This window comes from Paralichthys olivaceus, chromosome 12 (genome assembly GCF_024713975.1).
Source record: "Paralichthys olivaceus isolate ysfri-2021 chromosome 12, ASM2471397v2, whole genome shotgun sequence".
Lineage (NCBI taxonomy): Eukaryota > Metazoa > Chordata > Actinopteri > Pleuronectiformes > Paralichthyidae > Paralichthys > Paralichthys olivaceus.
The window spans coordinates 18,738,043-18,761,079 of NC_091104.1; the positions used below are offsets into that span (position 1 = coordinate 18,738,043).

The following is a 23,037-nucleotide window of genomic DNA, read 5'->3' on the forward strand; positions in this document are numbered from 1 at the left end:
GTAAGAATAAGCACACGCCTTTTTAAAAGTTAATTAACAAGTTCATCACGCCGAGCACAAATCAGGCTTGTAGCATCGCGTAGAGATGTTTTCAACCTGCAGCAAAAGAATGGGGGACCTCAGCTCACTCATACTGGTGGTGAAATGTCTGACATGTTTGCGCTGAGTAGGGACAGACAGGCCTGCAACCAAGCCTGGACTTGCTGGCCAAGAAAAAGCCCCTCATAGTTCCCCCATTTTTCCTCAGCACGTCCTGAATGAATGCACTGCCTAACCCTCACATATAGACTGTGAGTCACTGGGTTTACAATCATGAAAATAGGAAACTAGTGTAACAATCTGTTACTGTCTGTGTTATAATGTCGAAGTTGAATAGAATATGACCGGGCAGCAGATAAAGGCATTGTGCACAATAGACAGGTGAAAGCAGTGGAAGTGAAAGAACAGGGAAGGTGAAGTGGGGTCAAACTGAAAGCACATGCAATATACCGTACTGTGTGTGCGTGCTTGTGTGTGTGTGTGTGTGTGTGTGTGTGTGTGATAACACAGGGAGAATGAACTTAAAATGAAAAAAAGAACAGAATGAACTTTTGTTTCCTGTCTTTTGTCATCATAATTGTCGAGTGTATCTGGTTTCATTGAATGCAGAACAGAAGCAATATGACATATATGTCAGTGAGGCCTTGTCTGCAATTCTTCTTGTTGTTACTTCTTCTTTGTGCTTTATCCACTTGTCTACTTGTCTTTACTTTATATTGTAAGCAATAAAAAAGAGCAATTTATTTTTTTCATTCTGAAAAGGGCTCAAAAAAAGTATTTATCTTTGCCAGTTAATACTCTGATTTTAATCCTAATCCTTTTGACGCTCTCGATCAACTGCCGATAATCTCAACTGACATTGGATAAGAGATGGGCTACGCCATTGCCTGTCTATCAGTTCTCATGAAATTTAAAATAAAAATAAAACTTAGAATTTCCCAGAAGCATGGTCATGTCTTCAAAGGGCTAGCTTTGCCTTAACAATCGTCCAAAGCCTAAAGATGTTGAAAGTACATGACAAATAGTTTTTGCTTAAAAATGTACTTAGATAACTAATCAATGATTCAAAATATGGCAACTTATTTAAAACCATAGTCCAACACCTAAAGATATTAAATGTACATTTGAGAAGCTCAAATCAGAGATAATTGGACTTTTTCTGCTTGTTAATTAATTTAAATAAAATCAGAGGGACACAATAACTTTGTGTGTTGACAAATAGCACCTACATTTATTATTTTTTTGAATGGACATTTGCATTTTCACAATTAAACTGATGTGTTCCATTATTATTGTAATAAATAAATTATTAAAAATCATTCTTAATGTAATATTATCACAGAGAACTCAGTCTGCTGTGGAAACAGTAACTATGAACACTTTGTAGTTACAGTTACAAATTAAATCGTGATTCATGTCAGATATTGTTGACATTAGTTGTAATTATGATGGTGTGTGCAGCCGAGCCCACATGTGATGATGTTATTTGTTGGAACAGCTTTGGAAAAAAAAGTAAAACGACAAACCACGTTCGCTCAATGTCCTTGTTGATGTAACCATATTTGAATTGTGTACACCCATATTACATCTAATTGCGTGTTTGGTCAAAGGTCTCAGTGAGCAGCCTAGACGACTCATGGTGCTGTGGGATGTCAAGGAGAGCTTACCTTCATCCGGCGTAATTAGAGGATGTCCTCTGAAGTTTGCAACATGAGGAAATTATTTTTCCTCCACCTTGTTGCGACTATCCTTTCATTAACTCCTTACGCCGACGACAATTTGTCCAGGGTGATGAATTAAGTATCATTTCATGCTGTTTAGTGTTATTTTAGCAGGTTTCGGTTATTGCAGCAGATTTGTCGATGGAAAATCTGAAGGGGTGGAAACTTGTTGTCAGAAACTGTGCAGATAAATCAAAGCTTCTCCGGTCTAATTCAAGGTACAATTATCTCAAAGGAGAGGCTTTTGTGGAGGTTTTAAAGTGAGCCCATATGCTGCAGACCACAACCTGCTGCCACATCTCCAAAACATCTACAGAGATGGAGCTCAAGTGTTTCCTCCTTCAGACAAAAAAAAAAAACGCATCTTGTCCAAGACAGAGAAACAATTACAACATCAAATAGAAAGAGTGTGGCACACTTCCCAGGAACAGAGGGTTGAGTCTTTCCTTGGCAGCGAGCAATGATACTGGCTGAGAGCCCCCTTCACTCAGAGACCAGGATTTCCCCCATGACACAGGATTCTGACACAAGGAGAGGAAGGTATAGATCCACTTGTGGACTGACATTCCTGCTCTTTGGCACTGAGATGATGATGACTGTGGTGATAACAAATGCATTCTGTCATTCCTGTTATCTGAAGATAACATAAATTGGTGGAGATGTGATTTTTTTCTCTTTTGTTGAGCTTTCCAGATGAGTGACATCATATTTTGGCAAAACCTTTTACATTTCTGATAGAAGTATACAGGAAAACAAATTAATCAGGAGATATAAACTCACACTGGATGACCTGGTGATCTGCGTCAAAGTGATTAATCTGTATTTGAGATCCAAGACCAGAGCCAATTACATGTTAAACTGTCTATCAATATTTCTTCAGTGCAACTTCAAGTACAATCATTGCACTGCTGTGCTGCCTCAAATATGCAATAACTACAAATGAGTCATAGAACAAGCAGTGTGAATATTAGAGGCCAATGTTGTTATATGCCTCAGGAAGGAGTGGGCTTCCCATCTGCACACATGAGTGAGACAAACCCAAGGGAAAACCAATGGACTTCTGAAAACAGCTTCACCGGCTGAGATTTGTCAAATGTGTGAAACTCTGCAGGATTTAACATTAAAAAAAACAGAATTCCCTTATTTGGTGTTTGATGAAAATGGTGGGCAGGTTTACTATAGATGTTCAGTTGTGTCAAGATGTGAAGTCACTTTATTTTTCATGGGGACCTGCATAATTGGAAGCATCTGCACTTGTAATCTTGCTTTACTTATTGACAATAATCAGTTAATCATGATGATAATGATTATTGTAATTGTTATTATTATTATTAACTGGTGCTGCAATCGTTTATAACATGTTTATACAACCAGTCATTTAACAGCCAGTCTAACAGAGCTTATACTCTGTCCCCCATTCCTCTCTTCTCTCCCAAACTGGGTGAGGCAGATGGCCGCCCACATTGAGTCTGAATTTTTTTTTCTTCACAGTTGCAAAGGTGCTCGCTCGTTACAGGAACTGTCGGGTTTCTTTGTCAAATTGTAAGATCTCAGCCCCTGCACTTTGTATAGTGACTTGAGATAATGTATGTTATGACTTGGCACAATACAAATATAATTGAATTGAATTTATTCATGCATATTCACTTTAATTAGTCACTTTTCTCTTCCTATCCTATAAGATCAAAATTCTCCATGAACTACTTTCAATGTCTCATTGTGCTGAAAATATGATTTATATTCAAAGGCGCTGGTAACAACCGATTCTGATTTTCAAGCACACATAATCCACCTCCAGCTTCAGTATCATAACTTTACACTACGGTGTGAAGTGTTAATGCTGGGGGAGTTAAGTCTGTGTCAGTGGTGCTCCTGCAGCAGCACTGTGACCTGTCAACACTGAGGGAACCGCCTGAAAGTGATACTCACTCTTCGGAGAGCGTTTTGACTAATCCAAGCGAGACGTTATTAGCATTCTGGAGCTAAAATGTTTGAGTTAAAGCTAAAAATGCATTTGTCACTGTCTCTTTGTCTTCAGATGATTCATTCTCACCCATTCCTCGCCCTCTTTTCTCGTTTTCTGAACTTGAGCCAAGACAAGTGCGAACAAGTCCCAGAGGACGGATTTGATGGGCAACTTTTAATAGTTTCTTTTCTCGGCATGCACATCAGGTAAAGAGGGACAGCTGTTTGTCCACCTGAATGAGGGAAGAATCAAAGAATTAATGCCCTTTAAATACATTTAAGGGACATGATATTCATTAGAATCTTGTTTTAACATTTACTGTGCACTTAGGAAGTGTTGACCAATACTGAAACCCATCGTGTGCCCATAACTTTCATACATACAAACATTCCTACCACTTTTTTTCCCCTCACCTCTGGGTCATATCAAGTTCTCAGGGAGAATGCAGATAGCAGCGATAGCATCGACAAGATGGTGCAAAGTGATGACATGTTTGCCGAATCAGCCGGCCTAACGATGCGTGGGGGTGAACTAAAACACGTAGCACGGTCGCTCACGTCATCATAGTTAAGTGTTGTCGAGACCGAGGCGTACGGTTACATGTTTTTCTCTTGAGAAAAATTACAATAGGCAGACTGAAGTGTTGGGAGGCAGAGTTGCACTGAAGCAGCAACATTTCACTGATTGAGTTAAACATCAACAGATGGAGCCAAAGAGCTTTTTCCTGGGGATGTGAGTGATGTTTGACTATAACTGGAGTGAAAAGAGTTCTCAGGCAGGGACCGATAATTAAGTAGCTCATATTTAAATAATGTTCTCCCTGTTAGCTGGAAAATGCATTACAAGTCATTCAGCTATCTGTGTGGCCTTTGACCTTGAACTAGTTACAGTAGTTGTGCAGCAGAGCTACTAAGACTGAGAATGTCAGTCGTCTTTACTTCCACATAACCAAATAGTTTTGGCTCAGATTTGGCCCACAGTGAACACTGTCATCCAGGCCCACAATCCGCTGGAATTATGGTCCGCTACTATTTGCCAGATCTGGGCCACAAATACACAATAGCAATACTGTCAACCAAAGGTGGCCATACTTAGCTTTGTGCTCTTTGGGCAATATTAACCAGTTACCAAACGCAGGCCACTTTAGATTCACATTTAAATTTCATCTTGCCCAGAGCACCGCATGTTTGCCAAAAAAGATCCAATTTGTTTCGGGATATTTGGGTCAGATCTGCTATTTTACAAGTGGTCCACTTTAGGCTCTCATCCATTATGTCCGGGTCACAAGGCCAGAAGTGCTGCATCACTGCCTGAAGTGTGGACATCAGTATGCTGCGAGGGTGAGTTCCTTCTTTTCCTTTAAAGTGTCTAACTTATATTTAGCTCCACTTATTTATATACAATATATCAAAGTCAACTTCAGACTCAAGCTAAACCCACAACATCCAAACATGACCTACAAACTTAAACGTTACCAATCACACTCAAAGATTTGTTCATTTCTCCTTCCTCTTTAGTGACACAATTCAAGATTCAATTGATGCTGTACTTGGACTCCCTCTGGAGGTGGGTTACCTGATTCACGTCATAATACAAGTTGTGGTCTGAGGCTCCCCATGCACACAGCTGGACACATATTTGTTGACACGCTGTTCAAGAAGAAACCAGCAACCTCTGAGGCCAAAGAACCATGTCAACCACAAGGTATTTGATTTTACACAGATATGACAGGCATGTTTGGCTAATTTGCCAGCTAAACTTTTATTGAAATGGGTTTACCTAGCAACTGATGACAAACTAGCAAGTTGCCATCTTCTATAACAAAAATGCAGCTCACACATATTACAGCTCTCACCAATGAGGTCAATATGTTCCGATATTCACTCCTTGTCCTCTTTTGTTTTCTGTCCACACTGTGAATGGCAAACTAGTTGTCTCTAATAGCTAGTTGCTAGCTGCTAGCTGCTAGCTCCGGCTCTGGTTGTTAGTGTGTGTTTATCACCATAAAACAGGTTGTAATGTTCCAGCATGGTACCTCAGAGTTATGTAGTGCTGTTCCACACATCCAGGGGGCACTGTGGCAATGACAGACATGTCATTGTCCCTGTACATTTGTGTATCATTAAACACATTTGAATCTGTTATTTTAAGGTATAAAAACTACCTAGTGTTGCTATGAACTTTGTCACTGACCTGAACAGTTTACAGGAAACAGAAACTCTGTCCACTGCCAGTAATACTATATCTTAAGATACTTTAGGTGTGAAGTTTTGATTTCTAAGTTTTGCTGACAAAGATGTTCTGGGGAGAAAGAGTGACAAGTCGGTTATGTTTCTGTAGAAAGGTCAATGCCAAAATATCTATGCATCTAGCCCATATGAAGCATCTCGAGCAATTTGTTTTCATTTTCCAGAATGTTCCTGCCTCTTCACATGACACACACACAGAGAGGGAGGGAGATATAGAGGTGCAGCAAAGAGGGGGGAAAGAGAGCATGACCGAGCTTTATTGCCAGAGTGACAGAACAGAGACCTTGGAGTGAACTGCTTCTCTTTGAGGGAGTTTATGCATAAACACCTTCAACATGCAGGTGGAAATACGGGCCAGTGGGGGTAAATAAATAGCCCTGGTCTGGAGATGTGAGCATTTAGCAAACAATGGAATGTTTAGATAAACTTGGACTTGCACGCTCAGAGTTAAAAAAAAAAAAAATGAAATAAAAAAAACTAGTTGTTTCTACTCACCTGTTGCAAACACACCACCATCTGGTCTGAAGTTGGAAATTGCTCACTTGCAAGACTGAGTTAACTTAACTCAGTTAACTTGTTATATATTAATGCTGACAACTTGATAGTTTCAGCTAATAACTCTGAATCCTTTGATCTTGAAAGGAAGAACTGGGATATATGCATATTTATAATTCCAATTTGACAGTTTTAGCTGTGAATCTCAGTGGTCTTCAAAATTACACAATCAGTTTATTGTGCTGAGGAAATGAGGCAGATTGGTTAAAGTTTGAGTAGGTTTCATAAAAAAGCGTTCTTAAGGGATCAGACTTGATTTTACTTCTTCTTCTTTTTTTAAATAACCATGTCCTGGGCGTTAAATTCAGTTTAGAAGTTGAGTGCTGCTCAGTTTGTATCCTGAAGTTAGACACCATCATTTCAGTGCATCATCCACTAGATGGCAGCATAGGCTCATAGAAAAATATGTGCCTCTGACAGCAAGTCTCCTATGGTGGAGCATTTTGACTTGACTTGTCTCTTTTGACTTTTTTATTATCAAAATGAATTTTCACACCCTTTAAATTGCTTTCTTTCTGTAATTCTTCTAAAACCTGAACTAAAAATACGTCAGGATGATAACTCCAAACCATTAACTTAACATAAGTAAAGGAGCATGGTCTGTGATCCTACCAGTGGGTGGCAGTCTTTACCCATAATTCTAAGAGTGGGTTTAAAGTCTTTTATCACCATCTCTTTATGGGAGGAGAAAGGAGGAAGCAAAGACTGAAAACAGCAGGCATCTTCTCTTGAGCTCTAAGCTGCGATAGTTACCACTTTATGATTTTGTTATTGTGTCTGTTACCTTGTGTCAACTACCCTTTATTCAATGCCTTCTGTGTGTGTGTAATCATGTTTGTGTGGTTAAAAACAGGGGGGGGAAACGTAATTCCACAAAGTTTATGTTTAATTTCTAAACCTTTTAGATTGTGTTTGATTTTTGACTTTTTACAACTTGGAATGCAGCAGTCACAGAGATGGCTCATGTTGCCAAGGTCCTCTTCTGATTAGAATATGATTCCAGTGATGAAAAAAAAAGTGACCTCACACTGTCACTGTTAATCACTACACCTCCTTTCATGGAGAGACCACACATCCAGCTGAGCTCAGGGAATGCAATATTTCCATTATGAGTGTCCGCACATCCAGAACTGCACTGAGAAGTTGAAAAGACACCTCTGATTGATGTGACACAGAATGCGAGGGAGAGGAGAAAAAAACACTGACGGCTTAGACCACATTCCTCATCGGGGTTCAGCAGTGTCAGCTTCCTTTTCTCTCCATCCTTCATCCGCTCAGCCCCGTCCCCTCCACGATGAAAGTCGAACAAATCTGCTGACATTGATCCTGTCTCCTCGGCTGGCCTAATTTCATTTCAGCCTGAGAGACACGGCTATCTCCACAGATCTTGACAGACAATTGTATTTACTATTTTCTTTTCACAGGCCAATAAAGGGGGAGCAGTTATTGCATCAGATTATAAGAAAAAACGTTTAATGATTCCAATTTATAACTCTAGACTGAATAATGATACAGTTAAGAGCTGACAGGCCGTGATAAATGAAGGCTCATATAAAACATATTTAGTGTGAAGAATGGCTGAGATGAATTGCACAGTGATACAAACTCATGATAAAGAACAGTAAGAGCCACTAGAAGACTTAATAATGTGCTATTCATTTTGAAGTGATTTTGCTGGTTAATAAAAGAGCACAAATTAAAAATATATTTATTGTAGAAAGACGTCGGGGAATATTGCCCCATGTCTCCAAAAGCACCCACCCTCGCCCAATCTAATCGCCTGCCATCTCTTTAGATTGAGCCTATCAAGTCCTCACTTTCTCTCTCTGTGCATTTTGTTGTCTGTAAATTGCTTGATTTAGTGCATTTATTAATGCATTTATCACCAGCTTGTTCTCTGAGGGGATTTGCAGCATCGCTCCTGCTCCTGTTTGCACTGCAGCTCTGAAATATATTTAGAAAAAATACCCATAACACTGTCAGCTAAACCAAAGCTAGATTATCTGCAGGAGCCTATGTGTCAGTGAGGTCCATTGTGCGGAGGTAAACCATTTTGTAAATGAATATGGTGGAAGTCTCATACAAATTCCTCATGCTTGCAGCATCCTTGAAATGCAGTGGTGAAAACATAAAGTATATATGTATCGTTTTAAAGGGAAGGACTGACGTGCATTCACCATCACTGAATGTGGTGACACATCATGGTCAAGTGGTGAACCTTTTAAAATCATGGTCAAGGACCAGAGTCTATATGCTGGTAATGGACCGGAGAATGTGTTATATCAGTTGAGCTCTTTTCATCGAGACATAGGCCATTGAATTTACCAGACTCAAAGTCCACTGCAGTTTCTATGCATTGGGAAGCCATTCTGTTGTCACCAGTTCTTTTATTGAAAAGAGTTAAACAGGTGTTTTGTACTATTGCTATTGAAAGGGGGCCATAGTCATCCTCTTTATTGGCTACGTGAAGAACTGTAAATGTGATATATATCCAGGAGGTTTAAAGGCAAAGCAGTGGCACAAAGAATCCTATTTATTTCTTTATTTTTATCTGCAACCGAGTGGAAACAATGGCTGCTTCCATTCTCAGGTGGCTCATGAGACATATAGGCCCCCCTCCGAACACTAACTATTGCCCCTTGTTTAGGGGGATGCACATGGAGAGCAAGGCAGCGACAGCATCACCCGTCCATCCGCTCATCCATCTTTCTAGACAAACATGCGAATTTGAATGATAAAAGTGCGGCATTAATGAGAAAATGTAAATGAGACTAAGGAGAGGCAGACACTGGCCTTCATTAGATGGAGAAGAAATGAGGAGCGAGGTAAATTATCCCAGGATCATGTTTGGGCTGACACCTGGGAGACCGATGAAGTAGAGGCCATTGTTTTTTCCTGAGTGCAGATAGAGAGGGGGCAGAGGATGGTGAGACGTATCCCAATAGGTGTCACCTCCTCCCCACCCAGCTCTATTTGTATCCAGAAGAAGAACTCGATCGAACAGTGGTTGAGAAGCAGTTGTGCTACACATGAGCTCTCTCTCTTTCACCCTGACACAGACCTTGCACTCACATATGAATATTACTTATAAGACCATTAAGGACAATACTAATAGTTTAGGCATGTGGGACATTCATATGAGGTTCAATGCATCATTGGAGACAACTTGTTGTGGTTATAGTATCTTAACCTTGAGGGTACAAGGTTTGTGTATAGGTCTGGAGTATAATGATTCTCACCTCAAATCCCAGGTCTATTCTAACATGTCATGTAAATGAAAGTGAAGCTATACATTGACCACAGAAATAATTTTATTTATTTATTAATTAATAACGTGTTGGTTCTTTTCTTCACAGCTAGTTTTTGGGCATAGCAATATATTGGCTGACATGTTTTACAATTATGATCATAGTTCCACAGTATATACAACATCTAAGAATGGACATGTGGACACATGTATGCATGTTTGTATTCACATTGGTAGCATGGCTCAAAAGATGGTAATGTCAGTTTGTTGGTTGACCCACCACTTTGGTGTGTGGACATATGGACATGATATTTTGTACAGACATTAATGGACCCCAGGTAACTTTGCCTTTTGCATCACTATGCAGTTGGTATTTGTGGCTTTGAGTGAAGTATTTAAAAAAGAAATGGATTTATTGATACATTGCATGGTGACATTTATGCCCCCCGTCACTATGAACTGTAGAAACTTTATTGATCTCAACTTTTCATGAAGCAACGTCATCATTGAACAATTGAGATCATGTCTTTGGTAATAAAATTGGTGCCAAGCAAAATGGTGAACATAGGCTATTAACACAGCTTCACAGAGCTAGAAGTCCAACTACAGAGGAAGTCCATTTGAATTCTAAGTCACCCTGACCTAATACATTCAACCAGGGACTTGAAGACTTAGCTCATGAGCTGTTTGCAGAGCAAAATTCAGAGAAATGTATAGTTTTGTAGCCATCTGATGACCTCCACCATATATATACACATTGTAACCTCTTTGCCAGACTCGGCCAACGACTGGCCTGAAGCCACAAGACCACACACCCAACCCATCTTTGTAGAACCACCGTTGATGTATATGATTGGTTGTTTTCTATTTTTTCTATCCTAGCCCAATATGCCTCTTGCTCTGTGTCAGCGAGGATTGGGTCCAGCTCCCCCAGCGACCCACAAAATTACAAGGGGTATAGATAATTGATGGATGGGTGAATGGATGGATATTTAATAGGATGTTTTGTGACCCCGTTCAGGACCACAAGTCAAAGCATGTCCGTCTAATAATAAAGTTAAATATACTATATACTACATGTTGTTAGAGTCTTGTCCTCCATGGTGCAATATGTTTGAGTGTTTTTTAGGGAACATTCAGCATTCTATTTTTTTGATTGGATGTTTTTAAATGTTTATTTTGTAGTTATAAAAATTTGAATGTGTTTTTACCAGAAGGATCATTATAGTGAAAGAAGAAAACTCAAGTGGTTTAATTTTTACCTCCCATTCAAGGCATTTCAGTGTTAGATACTGTATCTTGAACAGCTAATAACACAATACATAATATCATATAAAAATAAATTGACAAAACGATTAAAAATACAAATAATTTGTTATGGAAACCACTCATATACTCAGATGGTTTAGAGGCAGAAGTCGGAAGGAAGTGAGGACTAAGGGAAGCGAAGCAAACCAGACAGAGGCCAATAAAACTACAGCTCCTTCCTCTCAACAGCCCCCTCCTTGAGATGCAGATCATCCGTGATCACCTGTTAGTCCCTGACACATGGGGAGGGCTAAGCTCTCATCGACCTCTCAGACACAGCCTAGCAACACCCTGTGTCCTTACCCCTGCGGACACCCACACAGTCTCTCTCGCTCTTCTTCGCCACCCCCCTTCCTCCCCAAGGCCTCCCACCCAGACCCTCAGTCCTCAGCGAAGACCCCAGGCCAACGGCGAACAAGGGGGCTCCTGAAAGGGCCCTGGACTGGCCTTTGTCTGGCCTGTGCTGCAGAGTCCCTTTATTTACACAGTCTTTAACGCTGTATGTTTTCTTGTCGCTTAATTGCATTGGCCTTTGCTGCCCCTTGGTCAATCAATACCATCTCTCCAATGACATCAGCCACTCTATTCAGCAGAGCCTTTCCAGGTGATGGCTGTTTCGTGGGAGAGAGACGGTGGGAATGAGTCTTGCAAATGTACGCCCGTAGCCCCCCCCCACCCCCACCCCCAATCACTGACTCCATGTGTACACATCTGCCCACGTATCCCAACCATACAATATATGTCTCTATTTCTAGTTTTCTTTGTAGCTAATCAATCAACAACCTCTGTGCCTTTGTTAATTCCCAACTGTTCAGGCTCTCAGGTTGAGGGGGTGGGTGTGTCTGCTTCAGCTGCTGCTTCTAGCTGGCTCCTCGCTCTGTGAGTCCACAGTTGAGTTTACTGCACGATAAGTTTGACTGCATGCGACGATCATTGCCATCAAAACAGTTTTGCTGACACTTGACTCTACAGGAGAGTGGGAGAGAGAGAGAGAAAGAGAGTTGACATGCCTTTACCACTCATGAGTGTTAAGAGTGTGTGTATGTTTGTGTGTGTGTGTGTGTGTGTGTGACCAGCCACATTAATCATAAGAGGTCCAAGCCTCTCCTGTGTCCAATTCAGCGATGATTCTCTAGTGCAGCACCATGGCAATGTTTAGACAGAGGCGGACGTAATTATCTTTTTGTGTACTTTAATAAGGTGACATCCGAGTGTTCCTATGACTCGGGCGCACGCACCGAAAAACTACATTACAGTGATATTATCCCCTTCATTCTGTGTGATTAAAACCTAAATGATTAAATGCCACTAACTAACATAACTGGTATGCAAATTTGATGATTTAGTGAGTTGAAGAACACAGGGATTTTTTTTGCCAAATGGGGACCATTTAAAGTCGACCTTTGGAAATGTTTTTTTGAATGCAATGTGATGGCGCTGTTTAATTTGAAGAGGCACTTATCTCAAAGTCAACATCTTACTTCTGTTTTCCTGACGCACACTCAGTCGCCATATATTAGGCAGTAGCCTGGCAACCACAAGAGTCGAGCCGCAGCAAATGGATATGTTTGCAATATGACGGGCCCAGTGTGCTCCTTACCGCTGACCCCGCCTGCCATTTTGTTTCTGTCCTGCGAAGGTGTCAGTGATAAACGTTACCTTGTCTCAGCAGGTGTGCCTGGATGGAGGGCCCTGCCGCACGGAGGGGGTCACCAACCCCATAGTGTTTCCCCCATTTATTTGAATAATGGGCCATTAGGACGGCTGGATATCCAATGTTAAAGTAGCTGTATGTGTCTCCTAGATAAAAGACATAATTACCTGGGAGAGAGAGGGAGAGGATGTGTTGGTGCACACTTTTCCTCAGCTGGGCTCCAGGGCTCAGAATTTCACACACACTCCTGCCATTAGGTGGCGACAGAGAGAGGTGCAGGAGAGGAGGCCATGGCTCGCTCACAACATCAGTAGTGTTACTGCACATACAAATTGAGTCATGAAGTGAAAATGCAAAAAGACTCCAGCAGTTGAAAATCTGACATATTGGTATAATAATCTTGAGGTAGTCACACAGTGTAGTTTAGGTTTCCTCATTGGTGTTGAATTTACACACCCTAACAAACTGGACAAATCTGCTCAAATAAGTGATTGATTCAGTTTCTGGAATGAAGGTTCTCTCTAAAACTACAGCATGGACCTTTTTAACTATTTCCAGGCAATTACAGTTCTCATTGGATTGCATAATATCATGGTGAACAGAGAGTGGGCAATTTGTAGACCTTTGGCTTGCTAAGAGATAGAATTGTCCTTTTTGGTCGGAATTGTGACTCCTTTTGCCTTTTAATAATTCTGGTTCAAGAGAGACTTGCCATGCAGTCTGTGAAAATGTGGACAGGAAATTTGGAGTGGTATTTATATGAACCAAAAAAAAAGATTGCCAATTAAAGATGAGTTCTTTATCGTTTATTTGCCCTTGGGGTTTTATTCCTCAATTGCTATAAACCTTATAAAAGCATCCTTTTAGCGCAAAGAATAGGAGCCCTTTTTTTTTTTTTACCTCCTCTAATGCATTTCCGTCCATCTTCACTGCCTCAAAAAAAGTTTTCACCTCTCCACAAAAACATGTTAATTGCCATCACGGGCCCAGTATAAAGAAGATATCTACACGTTAATTATCCAAATATGGTGGCAACCCATCTGCAGAAAGCCATTGAAATTACTAAATTGTGTTTTCTCCTCTTCGTCTTTCATTTTGGACACATTGTTTGTCAAAAGGCTTCAGAAATGTGCAGATGGGTAATCCTTGTGTCTACAAGGAGCAGCCTGGTTCAAGGTGAGTGTTTCATACCCCTAAGCCCTTCTGTTTCTCCATTGTGTTGTTTAGGTTACATATCCCGATGGGATGTTCGCAGCACCAAAATAGGGACTTTCCTTGTACACACACAGTTTTGCACAGCTATCCTTATTAGGACTTTGCTTTCAATTCTATTTATTGTTGACAGCTCAGCCAAAACCTTATCCTTAACTTTAACCATGACCAATTCAGACCCAACCCTTACCCAATTCAAAAGTAAAAGGTTTTTTCCTGCTCAATGTTGAAATTTAACCTCAAACTTTAAAGAGCTAAACAATGGCTGCGGTTTGACTGGAAACACTAAAATAAAACTAAGACTCACTTGACGATGGCTCACATTGAGCTAAAAAGAAGCGCGCTGTAAGACCTGCCGCCCCATGAGGCTATGCGCCTCTGCGACGGCTGGGGTTTGAGTCCAGCCCGTGACACCCTTTGCTGTGTGTCGTCGCCCATTCTCTCTGCCCTCCTTTAACTACTAGACTCTCTCTGTCCTATCAGATAAAAGCCCATCAAAATATTCTTAAAAAATCAGCCCCAAATCAAGAGTAGTTGTCATAATATGACAGTAACACTTAACCAACAACCTGTTATCTTATGATTTATCATCACAACATGAAAACGTATCCTTCAGAGTTGGATTACAGTTTCAAGAGACACTTTTACAGAGGATGTTTTGACCTTGCCGATTTACTCAATATAAATTTTGGATGAAAACAAATCTCTCCAAATGTTTTAAAGGTTGATTTTATCCCCTTTATTGGAATACACTATAAGCGAGTTCACTTCTGCACCAAAACATTCTCCATATCGTCTCAACCCCATCAGTATCTTTAACCCTGAATCCAACTCTGTTTGAAGACAGTAGAATGATTTTCTCATGGGGACATTTTGGACCCAGCTTGTCATAATGATAAAGTATTTCCAAGAGATAACAACTTATTGGTGAGTGTTAACTGTCACACTTCACAAATCGCTCCCCACTGTTTTTCTTTGGGTTGCTTTTCTGCTTTTCAGCTCAATGTGAACGTTTTTTGTTTCATCAAGTGAGTTCCAGTTTTTCTTATGAAAATAAAATATAGTCAGAATAAAAACAATATCCGTAGAGAATGTACAGTTGCATAATTGAACCATTTTGTACAATATGTTCTGTGAATGCAAATAATGGATATGTATATGTTTCTCATTATTCTCCAGTTGTCACAAAGTTTCTTCCAAAACAACTGTATAGTGAGATACAGTTGTTTTTGAAAACTGCATTGCAAATTAAAATAGTATTTATTTGCCTTTTCACAAATGAATTCCTCAAATAGTTTTAATGGCTCTTATATCATCTTTATTGCAATATACTATACTATACTATATACTATAATAGACGTTTGTACTGAGAGACCAAAGGAAAATGCACCAAAACATCCATCAAAACAAAACCTCAGCTGCAGTCAGCTTGTCTGGAAATTGAGACACTGTAACTGGTCCAAATCCTCAGTGTGTCTCTGCAGAAATGTGACGATCGTTATCAGTCATCAACAAGTTGTAGGGTGGTCTTTCATTTTTTTTGGCTGGGTTGACTTCTTGACAACAGTTTCTTTTAATCGTGCTGCAACTAGTAGCATCGTCTGCTCAAACTTAAATCTATATTCTACTCATATTTTCCATATAAGTAGATTTTAAGGTTCTGGCTTGTTGCATTTAAAGTCAAGCATATTCAGGTAAGTCTTCATATGCACTAAAAAAAAGATTTCATGCACTTTTAAATAGTTTGACATTATTTTCCTCTATTTTTGATTCCAAATATCATTATATTTACAGTAAATCTTGCTTTGAAAGTGTTACTAAGCATCTTAACAGATACAACTTCAGTGCTGCAGAAGTCGACAGTATTTCTACAGAGAAACTGAATAAAGTGTGCATGTGCGCACATGATATTCAGTTAAGTAGGGAAACATTACCACTACAGGCTCTTATACTCCGTCCTCACTTGAAACCATGCATTTGTAGAGTATATTCACAAGTGTTGTTAATTTGTTTGAAACTTTGTCCTTCCAGTGAAACTGTGAGGTTTCTTGAATAAAATCTGGAGTCATATTAAATACAGTATGTCGTTTTTAGCAAAGATGTATTTGTAAGGGGAAGAATGGCCTTGAGACATCCCTCTTCTAATTTAACATGTTTTGTCCATGCAACACTATTCAAATAGAAGAATTTGCGACTTGACTATGGACCTTCTGTTGAAGGTAACTGTCGATATCCTTGCAAAGCTTTTGAATCTGTTGCTCCAAAGCTGCTCCGTGCAGCTGGAGCGAAGGCAAGGACACACTCGCCCATCTTGCAATGATATGTCCGTGACTCAAGCTGTGATCTATTGTTTATATTTAAAAAATGAAGGAGATCTTGGAAGACTGAAGCAACCCAACTATAATTACTCCTCTGAATTTCCTGTGTTATCTATTTTATAAATTTACTGTGAAATCAATACAGAGGAACAAGGCTGGCTGCCTTGAGATCTCTTCCATTTTTAAAGACGTGCCTCTCACTTCACTTGTGGGTTTTATTTACCACATGATTGGGTTGTGTGTCCATTTCACACCCATCTCTCCAGCAGAGAAGGCACTTTATAGTTGAGGTAGTCAGAGCTGTGAGTTGATGGTGTTGAAGCCCTGTCAGGTGATCTTGTAGCTGTATTGCCCAGTCACACTATGTCCACTATGTAATGGTCCTTCCAAGCATTCAGCTATTGAACAACTTGCAGTTCCTTCATTTATGTCCTAGTGGCAATACCATCAACATTAGCTGCCCTTTCTGATGGTGTGTGACTCTCTCCACATAAGTGAAAATATTTGATTGGATCAATTCTTCATTATTATTTGATGCTCGCAGCTTTTCAAGCAACTGACCTTGACTGGGGCATTTGTTTTGTACCCACATGCGAGCAGGGCTAAAACGCTTCCAGATCGTGTCAGCTAAGTACAGTACTTTTGGCCCTTGGCCTCCACAGCAGGGTTTACTAAACAGCCATATGGCTCTCCAAGGCCAAGCACTGGTCTTGCACCAGATGCTTAGCGCTGGAAAAAGAGGTATTCAAACCTAAAGTTATTCATGTCAAGTAATGTCCGCAGAACGATTTCCATGCAACCCATAAATCTGATAACACACATTTCATGAGTGCCGCAGCGGAACTTCTCTCTTTTCTCCCTCTGACACAGCTCACCACTTTCACACAGCAGGGCAGAAATGTTAAGACCGATCACCCCCACATTCCGCAGCTCCTCAAATTCACAATGCACCGTTGTCATTTAAGAAATGGTAATATTCAGCCATGTTTAGAATTGGACTCTTTTGCCAGAAAACAACTCATTTCCTCCGCTGTGCTTCTCTCGAGGGGCCAACTACACCCATTCACACGCCTTAACACCAATAGCTTGCTGATCTAATGCTAAACCTCTCTGAGTGCGTGTATTTGTGGAGAAAAATTGCAAAACCACTCAATCTGATAGGACTGACTATCATCATGAGTCTCCACAGTACAAGTGAGCCCTCAGGTTTAATTAAACTTTTGCTTTTTTTTTTTTTTAAAGTGTATCTCCCATGAAAATCAACCCCGGCATTTGTGGTTCGAGAAGCTCTCCCTCTTTTGGTTTTCCTCGAGTGGTCGATACATTAAAACTTGAACTGATTGATTTCAGAATGCCGCGCCATCAGTGTCCTCACGCAGCCGTTAACTACATCTGAAGTATCTTAGTCATCAGGCTTTAAGGCCGGGGATTGATAATAGCTTGACCAGCAGGGCCTATCTTACCCATCCTTTTTCAGGAGGTCTTGTATTTAGCACCTAGAGCACTTGTGGCAAATCTCAAACAGCACAAGGGTATTCACAGAGCGGCTGAGTGGAAGGCTTTTTCTCATTCGTCTGCACCTCATGAATACATTCCAACTCTAACTAACTACTTTGCCTTAATGTGGAATTTCAAACAAGGTATGAGGCCAATTTATTTATTTGTATTCTCTGCATCTTAGTGATACTCTCGAGCACAGTGATGGCAGGGAGGATAATCTCTGTCTTTCATCAGCAAAGTGGCCCTGCACAAAACCCATCAGTAAATGTATTCACTATTGATTGATGGTCGCTCCTGCACTACTAGGCAACACTATTATTATCATGCATAGATTCCAGACTAGCCACAATAAAATCATTGTCTTGATTTAAGTTATCCTCCCCCAAAGGTGTCATAATAGCACCACTGGTGTTTGCCTCATATTGCTTTCTTCCTCAACAATTACTGGCATTGCTTGTCATCACCATCTTCACACCAACCATCTAGTCTCACAACCGTCTCAGAGGAGGAGGTTTTCTGCACAGGATATAGCTGGTGTTTGTGTGCAACAGGTGTAAACAGAGGAGATTCAAGACACTATAAAATCTGTTATCATTTATTTTCTACTTCTCTGTTTATCCATGGCAGGACATGCAACAGAAGTGAAGAAGGAAACAAATATAAATATTATTTTTACACATTTTACCTTTTCGCAAAGAAGATGGTTCTTGTGTGTCTGCGCCATTTATATTTGATTTAATATTTTTTAAGTATATATTGGTTATAGGTATCAAACATTGATCAATGATCACAATATGCTTTCAGATATGACAAGTGAAATATTTTAATATAATTTAATACAATTTTGTGTTATATGCTTATGTTTGTTATAACATCAAGGGTTAGGGTTGGGTAGGTAACCCTAAACCTAACTTGTATAACTTCAATAATAATAATAATAATAATAATGTGTTTTTATTGTTGTACTTTTCTACAAATGTGGGTTCTTTTTGTGCTATTTCTGTGCAGATATTGTGTAATTTGTGACGAAGATAACATATTATTTTCTAACTCTGCTAATGCGTTAATAATACGATTTACCTCCTGTGCTCTGTGGCTCCGTGTCGACACATGTGGATCAATGTAACAAACATTATGTGTTAGTTGTCTGCCTCATGGGAGAAGCCCGGGTCCCGCATCATTGTGAATCACTGTGACCTTGGTTATCAATCATTGTATCAGGGTATCTAATGTAAACGCCACTGTGGCGTGGATAACATGCCACATCTGCTCTTTGGCCAGCGCTGCTTCTTGGTTACCAAGCGATTTATTAGAGCGCGCTGCTGTGTGAGGAATAATAGGTGTCAGTGTAAAGATCAACCGGCGGCTCTTCCACAGGCGCACTATTATCTCTTAAACAGGCTGTTGTGACATTATCATTCACCTAAGTTTTACAACGGATAGTTTTGTGTCCCCCAAAGACATCCCAAAGAGAGTGCGCTACAGTCGCGTTGGTTAAAAGCGCCGTGCGCCAAGGGAGCTGTGTTTGCGCTGGAGACCAATTTATTGCCGATGAACATATGGCCAATATTTTGTCACACGTCATAGCAAGGGGGAAAACAAACACGGTGCGATGTTAGCGAGTCAGCAAGAGCTGAGCCACTTGGCCATCCATGCAAACGCTCTTGGACAATATGAGAAAAGGAGCACTTGCTTTCTGGGTATATAAACCACATCAGGCTTATCTCTGCACGCACTCCTGACTCCCATTTGGAGATATTTCATTAACTCTGCGCGCAGTCTTAACGCTGGCTACTCATCCGGCCCCCTCTCCACCATAGGTAAGCGCTCCAGTCAGTTTGCTTTTTTCACAGCTTAATAGATTCTGCTTATTCTCTGTTTTTGCTGCAGTTTTTGCGCGCACCAGCGCTCACCTTAGACTCTGAATGTAAAATGACCCTGAACCTCTTTTTTTTAATTTAATTCTATTTAAAATAGCATGTTTATTCAAAGTGTAGGCCTGTGCGTTTTCTTTAGCCAGCAGTGATAATTACGCACTCACGTGGGTAGTCTGAGCTTGGGTGAATGTTTTCTTTGTGGTGGCACATAGTGCGTGGCCTGCATCTCGTTCAGGAGAAGTAATGTACACAGTATTTGGACATTTCTTTAAAAACTTTAAAGCAAAATATGTTTTTAAAGATTTTTTAAAGAAAATCCATCCAGATTCTCCAACACCCAGAGAAATGAACACACGATAAACAATAATAACCGCTCACATAATTGTTAAGGTTGTATTTTTTTATTTCTGACGAGCATTTTGATATATAGTGGACATATAAGATGATAATGTGTTTGCCTGCAGCTGAGGTATTTAAACAATACTTACCAGTCCTTCTATTATATCATGTATCTGAATCCATTGCACATCTTCCAAACTATTGGTTATTATAAGTTGCCTTACTGTACACAAAGAGCACCCCCTGTTGTTTCTTAAAAGTGCCGGTAGAGACCGCTAGAGCTCTACAGATGTCAACAGCTGTCAGTGTTACTGCTGCACTCACACACACACACACACACACACACACACACACTCTCTCTCTCTCACGCACACACAGGCTGACGAACAAGGAGGACAAGTTGTCTGCACTTGTGCCATCCAGAGCAGAGCAGGGCCAGATCAGCTTCTCATGGAGAGGATGATTTATCTATTCATCTATTTATTTATTCATTTAATTCTTTGTTTAAGTTGCATTAATAATGTCCAACATATTTGCAAAATTATACTCGTCCAATTTGATTTATGTGAAGAAGTTTCAGGGATTCAGTCCTTTTTTCCTCTCCTTACTCCCTGCACACACACACACACACACACACACACACACACACACACAGTCACACAGACACACACACACAGGTCAGAGCGATACTGAAAAAAGGAAGTGATTAAAAAATAATAAACCTCTTTTCACCAATTCGTCTTACACAGTAGAAAAAGATTAAGGCGATGGCACAGCATGGCATGAAATTCACCGTTACAAATAAACTGGTGGTTTAACAAATGAAGGCATCTCCTCGGGGCACGGGCGCACCGCTATAATCTGGCCGTGACATGTTTAATCATTAGAGGAAAGGAGAAGAAGAAAGACTTTGTGCCCGGGAGGAGAAGGTGGCTGGATTTCTCTAAAAAATAAAAAATAATCCAGACGGGTTCCAAAATGATTTCTACCCTGCGGCCAAGTGTCCTCGGGCCATGGCTTAGCCCCCATAAATAAACCGGACCCGGCTTTACCTGCATATTATATATAGGCTTTTAATCACAGAGGGAGGAAATCGGTCTTGTCACTCTGTTACATTTATCACGGACACCCGGAGGCGGGCGGGGTTACCTTTATCAAAGACTGACTCTCTGCCGGAGGCGTCAAAACACGCTGAAATTCAGCGATTAAAAGCAGGCAATGATCAACATTATTATGGATCCTCCCGCGGCATTTTTCTTATTTGCGCATTCAATCGAAAGATTTATTTAATCAGGAATATAAAAAGCTCTTTCTTCACTTATTTGGCAACAATCGTGGGCTTGAATTTTTAGGAGGGAATTATCATTAATCAGACGGGGCCCGTGTTTTTGGAAGGGGAGGGGGTTCCTCCGCAAAATTAATTGTTTTCGGACGAATCCATTGCTGCTGTGTTTGAAAAAAAAACACATGTAAGGAGCTGTAATAACCAGTCAGCTCTGTTGCTTATAATATCAAAGTGGGAGCAATGGAGAAAGTGGTGATAGCACAATTACAGCAGCAGTGATCACGTGGAAAAAAGGGTTGTGGTTGTTGTGGGTTTTGCGCACAGTTTTTACGCACAGTAGTTTAATATGCATCACAGAGAGTATTTCTACTACAACTACTATCAGAAAATCTCGTTTTAGTGTCACATGTGAAGATTTCGTGTCAACATGGACTCAAACAAGGCTCCGGCCTCGTGCGCCCCGTATTGTCCTTTAAATCCTGACGCATCTGCAGCTCCTATAGGCCCTTACTTTACTGTCCATCTTACCACACACCCACACACGCACACACACACACACCCACACACGCAGAGGACTGTCTGGGGATGATTTGGGGAAAACCAGCAGAACAACTTTCTGAGGTTGTTAGAATCAGAATATTTAATATTTACAACTTATAAATTACAGATACAACCCCCCCCCCCAAAAAAAATATAAAATACATAATAATAATAGAAATTTTAGGCCAATAAAATAAAAAACAAATGATCAAAACCTACCGTGTCCTCTGATACTAAATTAACTTTCCATAACTGCACATATAAACGCAACCTGAGCGCATCTACTGCACTCTGAACATTTTCCAGTGTTGGTCCCGTTAACTCGTCCCACTCTGCACATGGCCATTGTCAGAGCGCAAAAGGCGAGCGGCCTGTTTGAACTACCTGAGAAAGTAAACAGGTAAACAGAGAGCGATAGGCTCTCCAAGTGGAGTACGTCCACTTAGCCTGTGTGCACATTTACCTCTTCTTGCCGAAACCCTCGGCTGAAGTTGATCAAATAGTACATCCCCGGCAACTGGCCACATGCACCAGTCTACGCCCCAGTGCGCTCCCGTGCATGCACCGTCACCGAACCTACTGTGACTCCCCTCTTGTCACGGTGCCACACTCACACACAGCTAAAAGCAAAGCAGAGTGACACGGGTGACAAGTCTGCGGGATCTCACACATGCCTGATTTGGCTCCACACACTTTCAATAAGTCTCAGTGAAATAATGTCCTACATGGGCCAAGTGAGTTTCCTGTGCGCGCAGAGGCTGCAGCCTGGGCCAGTCCTCCGTGGTGCGTAAAGCTCTCTGGGCTTCTTGTCTTGTCTCCAGCGGGCTGGGTGTCCCTTCACAGGCTGGATGTCCCCCTGCACATGTCGGATTTAGTGCATCAGGTCAGTAACCTCTCTTCCCCCCTTAGAGGGGGCTCAGACGCAGCTCCATGTTTGTCCATGCAGCCCGTGCAGCTCAATGAAGCCTTTGTGAGATGTTGAGACTTGTGATTAATTCTGCCAGTGTGGTGAAATATTTAACTCGGGTCTGTGTGTCAGGTGCATAGAGATCATCTGACAAGTAAAGCTTGAACAGATAATATTAAAATGTAAATGTAAAATAGGCTGACACATTTATTATAATGCAAATAATGCAAAAATATATAATGATAACATGAATCATTATCATTGAATATTACAAATCAATACTAATTATATATATTTTTAATTTAACTAGATTTCAGTAG

General features: G+C 40.6%; 1 protein-coding gene and 1 long non-coding RNA gene across 5 annotated transcripts in view; one reads left to right on the forward strand and one right to left on the reverse strand.

Annotated features, from left to right (window-relative positions):
• Positions 1–3,373: 3,373 nt before the first annotated feature.
• Positions 3,374–11,297, reverse strand: LOC138412325 (uncharacterized). Its single transcript, XR_011244766.1, has 2 exons — positions 6,471–11,297; positions 3,374–3,958 (listed from the first exon to the last, which is right to left on the reverse strand). It is a non-coding gene; the product is annotated as an uncharacterized lncRNA (long non-coding RNA).
• Positions 4,028–23,037, forward strand: part of nkx2.2a (NK2 homeobox 2a) — a 31,023-nt gene continuing 12,013 nt past the window's right edge. Inside the window, exon 1 of one of the 4 annotated variants that reach the window (XM_069535983.1) lies at positions 4,028–5,430. Coding sequence is in view for 3 of the 4 variants with exons in the window: in XM_069535982.1 (XP_069392083.1) it covers positions 22,673–22,693 (21 nt within the window). In the remaining variant the exon portion in view is untranslated. Of the gene's footprint in view, positions 5,431–22,423; positions 22,694–23,037 lie in introns of those variants that run through there. The other 3 variants (XM_069535982.1, XM_069535980.1, XM_020084657.2) reach the window with 3 other exon arrangements.